The 8,037-nt window shown below is 41.2% G+C and overlaps 1 protein-coding gene across 1 annotated transcript; it reads left to right on the forward strand.

Annotated features, from left to right (window-relative positions):
- The first annotated feature begins 1,344 nt into the window (after positions 1-1,344).
- On the forward strand, positions 1,345-7,772 carry WFDC11 (WAP four-disulfide core domain 11). Its single transcript, XM_019749626.2, has 4 exons — positions 1,345-1,432; positions 5,903-6,052; positions 7,011-7,153; positions 7,667-7,772. Exons 2-4 carry the CDS (start codon positions 5,953-5,955, stop codon positions 7,694-7,696), a joined length of 273 nt encoding a protein of 90 aa, XP_019605185.2. The 5' UTR covers positions 1,345-1,432; positions 5,903-5,952; the 3' UTR covers positions 7,697-7,772.
- The last annotated feature ends 265 nt before the right edge of the window (positions 7,773-8,037 follow it).

An 8,037-nucleotide genomic window follows, 5' to 3' on the forward strand; every position in this document is an offset into this window, starting at 1 on the left:
TTTATGCACTAAGCATGGGTTTCTCTTTTAATAGCACCAAAGCAGCAAGTGATATTCTGGGAAGAAACCATTTTTTCTACAGAAATAAATAAATGGGATGAAGTGATAAAGGACCCTACAAAGAGGTCAAGGCCAAGTACATGTTGTAAAGTGGGAAGAGGCAAGGAAACAGAGCTAGAGAAAAAATGTTCAGGTAATCCATAAGGCTTTTCTTCCTTCTTGCTGTCCATCCTTTCTATTCTAGCTAAGCAACTCTGAGACTATGCCAAGCCTCAGTGAAGACTTACCCAGAGCTATCCACAGTCAGCTTGGCCCCTGGAGCTCCTGTTCTCATTATGTTTCTCTGTTAGTATTGTAAGGGCACCTGGAGAGAGTGATCTCGGTGATGGGAAATGGGTCCAGGTAGGATCATAGTTCCCAGTCCCAAAAGAAACTATGCATTTCACCATCTGGCATACATTGCTCTGGACTCACTTCCTTTAAAATCCTGTAGCTGGCACTTGCCAGCTGTGTACACTTAGGCAAGTTGCTTAACTTTCTGTGCCTCAATTTCTGCATCTGTAAAATAGGAATAAATCATAGCACTAAACTCATAAGGTCATCGAGAGTATTAGTTAATACATGTTAAGTATCTGACACAGTGAATTTGGTGTTAAACTGTGTGGGTTTTGACACTTCACTGGGTTAAGTGTTTCATTTGTTTGTTTAACAAACCATGCAAAGCCCTGCCTATGTGTCAGACATTGGGCTCTAAATGATTAACAAGTAATCACTCATGGGACCCTCACAACAACCCTATGAGGAAAGGGCCGTTATTATCCTCACTTTGCAAATGAGGAAACTGAGGCACAGAGAGGATTAGTGACTTGCCCAAAGTACATGGGAGGTGGGATTTAAATGCAGGTTAAGTCTGTGTTTCAAATATCCAAGTTTTCTTGACAGAGCTCTCTCTTTTCATGAGCACAAAAGCCACAAGATATTGGTGATAATGTAGTGTTAGGCTGATGCTAGCAGTGAAGAAACTAATACAGAGCTGGATGGGGCTTTACAAAAGTCATCACATGCATGTTAGAGAAAAATAGATATACGGGTCCTCCCCCACCTGCACAATCACCCAGACTTCCAGGAAATGTGCGTATTGGGGGAGGGGAAGCTCCTGTAATTCCACAGTGTTCTGTCTCTACCTGTATCACCTGCAGCAATTCAAAAAGAAAGTACTCCTTGAATGGAATTCAGTGACAATGTTCTATACGCACTCAGTTTATGGCTTGGGGGCAGAACGCACGGATCTGCCACAACCAGAACCATGGTTACATTCTGAGTCTTTGAAATCTGTTCTGCTCATCACCTGTCCCTTGTGCAGGGGCTCCGCCGTTTCCAGACACAGGAAAGAAGAACCATCAGTCGATTACCAACTTAAACATCTTCAAAGGTAGGTGGAGACCAGAGTTTCAGGGCTGGAAGTACGAGCCTACACACACTTTCCTTTGTGTCCTGGTTAGATGAGTTCCCTTTTCAAATCGCATGCCCCGATCATCCCGATACTGTTCCTCTATAGAAGAAAGTATTGTCCTTGTTCAAATGGAGAAACTGAGACAGAGAAAGATGACATGGATGGACACCATGTCCCTTGGTGTGTGACACCCTGAGAAGGACACTAGATATTGCCTACATAGTATTTCCACTGAGAATGCATAACCTGGGTCTCACTCATCATGAAGAAATTTCAGACGAACCCCAAATAAGGAATGTTGAATTGAAAGAAAAGATTGGATGTGTTTGTATTTGGAGTCTTCAAAAATTTCCGTGTCGTAAGAGACCACGGACGTTATTGGGTGAATTTATAAAATGGAATACTGATGGTAGATTAGATAAAAGTATAAAAGTATTCATGTTAAATTTAATGAAGTTGATGGTTGAACTATGATCAGGTAAGGGAATGTCCCTTTTGTTAATACTCACTGAGGTATTATTACTAATAAGGGCCATGATATATGAGAGAGAGAGAGAGAAAGGAGGTAATGGGGGTAAATTCTTAAAATAGGTGAATCTGAGCAAATGGTATTCAGGTGCTCTTTGTACTATTTTCACACTTGTCACTTGGAAATTATTTCCAAATAATAGTTTTTTCAAAGTTAAAGACAACCCATGTAATGCTTCGTATGCCTCAAATATTATTTTTTCACAAATGCCAAGAGGAGAATAAGTTTAGCCCTTCTAAAGAGCTTTGCACCTTACAAAATGTCTCTATAGAATTGTGCCTGCTTTTGAGCATTTGAATGATTTCAACCAATGCATGGAGGTGATCTTCCACTTGATTGAAAATATTGAAGCAAAAATAAAGACTCTGAGGGAAAATTAGAAAAAGACGAGCACTGCACTGTGACCATATAATTCAGAGAATTCAGACTTCTTTGTGTTTGTTTCTTTTATCTTCCTTTCTGTTTGGCTTAGTAGTGTGAAGCACTAGTTCGGGAGTGAGAGAGGAGTGGTGAAAGGATTGGGGCATTTTTTGAAAAGCACTTAACCTCCTCCTTCAGAACCCCAAATGTCACCGACAGTGAGCTGCCTAAAATCATAGCCAGCACCTATTTTGTACATTGTTCCAGGTCCTAGACCCTTTCTTACTTTTTCTCCTTCACATCGATCTCCATTTATTATGATGTATTTCTTTTACATATCTTGTTTATTGTGTGTCCACTCTATTAAATATAATATTTATGAAGGCGGGGGTTTTCGCCAGCTTTGTCCATTACCATATTCTCAGTGTTTAGAATACTGTCTGGCTTATAGTCATCACTTAACAGAAGTATTTGTGGGACACATAAATTTAGGACAGATGAATGAAGGATAGAATCTCACCCACTCACCAGAATTAATTCCAAATAGGTTAAACAGTTAAAAAAGAAAAAAGACCACAACTAAGTCAATGAAATTAAGAAACTTTCACACCTCTGGGGAAGAAAAGAGTCTGAGCTTAATAATAATAATAGCCAACGTTTATTTTGCTCATTCTGTGTGCCAAGCCCTGTGCTCAGTGCTTCGTATATTCAACATTTGTAATGCGGATACTAACATCATCCCCATTTTACAGGTGGGGAAACTGAGGCTCTGAGAAGTTAAGCGATTGGCCAATCACATGACTTATATTAAGCTAAACGTGTTGGGGTTGGGTTTCAAGCCCAGGTCTCTCCGACTCCAGTGCCCATGTTTTGTTCTTTATCCTATGCTATACCAACGGTCTTCAGTGTGGTAACAAATGGGAGAGAATTTCCCTCTTATGGTGAGACAAAATGTGTGCCTTGTTGGTAGAATAAATCAATCTTTTTCTAATTAAAGTTTATTGGGGTGACAATGGTTAGTAAAATTACATAAGTTTCAGGTGTACAATTCTGTAATACATCATCTATATGTCACATTATGTGTTCACCACCCAGAGTCAGTTCTCCTTCCATCACCATATATTTGATCCCTTTTACCCTCATCTACCACTCCCCTCCCCACTTACCCTCTGGTAACCATTAAACTATTGTCTGTGTCAATGAGATTTTATTTCTTAATTTGTTTGTCCTGCTCCTTTGTTGTTTTCAGTTTTATATCCCATGTATCAGTGAAATCATATGGTTCTCGACTTTTTCTGTCTGACTTATTTGCTTAGCATAATAATCTCAAGATCCATCCAAGTTGTCGAAAATGTCACTATTTCATCTTTTCTTATGGCAGAATAGTATTCCATTGTGTATATATACCACATCTTCTTTATCCATTCATCTATTGAAGGATACTTTAGTTGTTTTCATGTCTTAGCCACTGTAAATAAAGCTGCAATAAACATTGGGGCACATATGTCTTTTTGGATAAATGTTTTCAGATTTTTTGAGTAGATACCCAGGAGAGGGATTGCTGGGTCATGTGGTAATTCTATTCTTAATTTTTGAGGAACCTCCACACTGCCTTCCATAGCGGCTGCACCAGTCTGCATTCCCATCAACAGTGTATGAGGGTTCCTTTTTCTCCACAGCCTCTCCAACACTTGTTACTATTTGTCTTGTTGATGATAGCCATTCTGACTGGGATGAGGTGATATCTCATTGTGATTTTTAATTTTCATTTCTCTGATGAGTAGTAATGTTGAATATCTTTTCATATGTCTATTGGCCATCTGTACGTCCCTTTGGAGAAATGTCTATAAAATAAACCAATCTTAATGGGGAAAACAATTGGCAACAAGTATCTTGGGTTTGAAATGGGCATTATTGTTTCCCCCGGACTTCTAGATTGACAAATCTGTGCTCTGAAGCTAATAATGCATTTAACCAAATGTTAGTTGCAAGGAAGTTCCCGTGACATTTTTCCCCCTCTAGGGAAGAGAAATTTTCAGATGTCTTATGATTAATGGGAAAATATTAATGATAAATGTAACTAGTGTGTTGGGAAAATATTCATGGGGAGTGTTACTGGTAACATGTTGTCTTATCTAAATGTATTCAGAAGAGCTACTTCTTTCTCTGACTCTGTAAGAGAGCTTGGGTACAGACCTTGACTTTTCTAGACACTGCCTAAATTTAGAATATACAGAAAGCCTAAGCCTGTGCAATAGTCAAAACACTAAGCTTGAATTAAAATAATGGGCTTCCCCCACACCCAGAAACCTGCACTTGAGGAAGAGAGTGGTCAGTTCTTTTCTCTGTCCTCTCCTCCTGCATCTGGCTAAGTGCCATTTTGGAGGTGGAGGGGGGAGAAAAGATAAGGGGGTCCAGACAACTCTTTTGGCAGGAATTATTATGCCTTTTGTATGTGTGCTTTCTGGGCTTAGTATTGCTTAAAATGGACTCTGTTTTGGATAGTTTTCTGGGTTCTTTGTGTCTCTCCCAACCCCAACTGATGGTAGTTTCTCACCACTGGTTCTCTTGATATGGCTGAATCCAGCTCCTTTCTGGCTGGTCTGTTGTGATTCCTTTCCCAAACCCTAGGGATCTGGCCATTCATTTTCTCCTTCCTTCTGCTGAGGTCCCATGGCCCTCTCAGGCAGCCTGCCTGGAATAACCTGGCACAAACCCACCCTGGCTCTTTATTGCCTTCTTTGACTGACCAAATTAGAGCAAGCTGTTGCCTCTCTCTTGTGGCCATAGGTCACTTCAGCCAGTTCTCAAGTGTGACTCTATTTATTCTGTCTCCACAAACCCTTGGGGGCACATACACAGCTCAATGGGAGGTATCCTTAAAGCTTGGAATTAAGATGGCACAACATTCTTTAAAGAACATCTGCTCAAATGTCTCCTCCAAAAAAACATGGCAAATTCCTGACCATTTCCCACCTTTAAAACAAGTAAAGATTTTAGAGTCCCTTCACCACTTTTTGGACATCTTTCTCATTCTCTCTTTTTTAAAGTCCCACAAGTTGATCTGTCTCACAAGCTCACTTTCGGGTCTCCAAAGGTCTTGGCCAAAACTTTCATTTTAATATCATGTTACAAATTTTTAAATAAAAAGTAAGACTCTATAACAGCAAGCCTGATATGATTTCAGTTTTATAAAAGCAATTCATATTCAGATATATGCACATATAAAAGAATAACGTATGCCAGTAGAGTGGGATTACTAGAAAGATTTCAATGTCTTCTTTGTACCTTTTTATGCTTTAAGCTGAATTTGAATGATCTTTTAATCAAGGGAAGGCAACACATTTAAAAAAAATTTTTTTTAATTTTTCTGCAAAAGGAAGGCATGAAGTGTGAAACGGAGAGAGACCTTTTAGCAAAGCCAATGTCCAACTGAGGTGTGTGCCTGTCATTCAGCTGAGGTGGTGGGCAAGGAGGAATAATTCAAAGACAAAGTATAAAGAAATTCTAGAAGCACTTCCGCTTGCTTCACAACTCTATTTATATCTCTTCATCTCTAGCAGCAACTCGAAAGGAAAAAACAATCCTGCCAATATATATTTGGACACATATGGTCAGCGTCATGAAGCTTTGGACACCTCTACACGTGACATTGCTCTGTACGGTGCTACTGTCTGTGCTGGGAGCAATTAAGGAAAAAACAGTCATAGGTGATGAGGCTGGGTTGGGAACAAAGGGTGGGATGTCGTTGTGTTTGTTCCTGGACAAGTGAAGGGCTATTGTGGCTGGCACACCTGATTCAGGACCCACCTTCCCTGATCACCTGTTGGAGAATTACAACCTCTTTATGCACCAAGTTGAGGTCCTTTAACACTTCCTCTTCCAACCATGAAAGTGGCAATGAGCATGTGTCCACTTTTATATATATTCCATAAGTCATAAGGATATAATATTTCCCCATGTCAGGCTATCTTTGAAGGTGAGGAGCACCAATACAGAGCTGCCACATCTCCCCATACTTCCAGAAGCTCTGTGTCCTAGCAATGTGTACTTTGATGAGCACCAAATGGATATTTCTTAATATACACCTTTAGTTTTAGAGGCAGGATCTTTCAGGATGTGACAAGATAGAAAAGAGACATAAGACAAGTCCCTAGTGGGGCAAAGTGGAGGGCCATATGCTAAGAAAAAGGAGTCAATGGAGGGAGCCAAGAGAATTGAGTGAGGGAGAGAAGAATTTGGAGAGAGGTTGAGTTATTGAAGGCAAGGTCAGCAAAGAGGGAGAAAAGGGGAGAGAGTCTGTTCCTTCCGCTCCCTGGTCTAACTTCCCACAGTATGAAATAGGTCACAGAGGATAGCTCAGGCCCTGGGAGCTCCTGGTATATAAATGTAGATTTTACAGGAGGGCACGTGAAGGCTGCAAGTACACAGAATCCTAGCTCTAGGATGCTCAAAGCGGGCCCAGGTAGGACCTGTGGGAGCAGACAAGGCAAAGAGAACGGCTGCGGAGGCAAAAACGCAATGAGGAGGCTCAGGAAGGAGACTTGCTCGTAAGGCAGATAGACATCTTGGTGGGGACTTGGGGCTGGGATTCTCAGAGGGGCTGTTCACCTTATGAAGGGCTTCTCTTCCCACTGCCAGCCTCTTACAATCTCATCACAATTTCAGGGGATAAAACGTTCATTGGGGAGTGCTGGGGACATCCAAGCGTCCATGAATGTACCAAGAAGTGTTCTAAATCTTTGAGATGCATAAACACAAACCACACATGCTGCTGGACCTACTGTGGAAACATCTGCTGGAAAACTACAGTGAGTTGGGAGATGTGTACCTAATCGTGTGTCTTCACTGCGTCTCACCCTCTTCTTACATGCTGTTATTCCTAAACAGAGGACCGATGTACCCCAAATCCTAGGCACAAAAAGACAACGTCCCCTAAACCTAGAAAGCAATTCATTGGCAAAGAAACCAAGACATCAGCTCGGGGCACATTACTGTTTTCATTATATAACCAATGCCTGTGCTGTCTTCATTATATTACTCCAGTTTGCTCCCTTCCTAACGTACGTCTAGATTTCTAACCATTGCTTCATGGTCAGGTCTTTCCATGGGGCCCTTTTGGCTCAGCCAGGCCCCACATCTCTACCTTCCTCTGTTCAATCAATAAATACTACCACACACACCACCCACCCACCCCCACTCAGAAGTGGACAATTCCTATTGTTGCATAAAGTATTGTGGGATGGGTAATATTAAGCTTGAGAATGAACGCTTGTTTCTCCGAGTTCCCTAGCCTCTAAACATCTAACCTTTCTCTCTTGCAGACAATCTTTTCAAGACAGCTAAAACCCTAACCTCGCACCCGGGACCCCAGTCTAGTCTCTATGAGGCCTGAGCAGGAGCAAATCCTTAACAAATAAACTCATTTACAAACAACGGCCTCTGGCTTTTTATACTCCATTCCACTACCCTTGATTGCCCTTATTATAGCCCAATATTGTTCCCATCCTACCGTGTACACAAAGCTTCCAACGCTTCCTTCCTCGTCTGATTACCTTAGAACTGAGGCTAATTTCATGGGCTTCACAGAAGTTTATTTCACACATGCCATTTTAATGTGGGTGATTGGCAAGCAGCTATGGAAACAGAGTCGCAGAGAGCAGTTCCCAGGCTCAGCCTCACATGGAAAGGTGCT

Source organism: Rhinolophus sinicus, linkage group LG13, assembly GCF_036562045.2.
Source record: "Rhinolophus sinicus isolate RSC01 linkage group LG13, ASM3656204v1, whole genome shotgun sequence".
Lineage (NCBI taxonomy): Eukaryota > Metazoa > Chordata > Mammalia > Chiroptera > Rhinolophidae > Rhinolophus > Rhinolophus sinicus.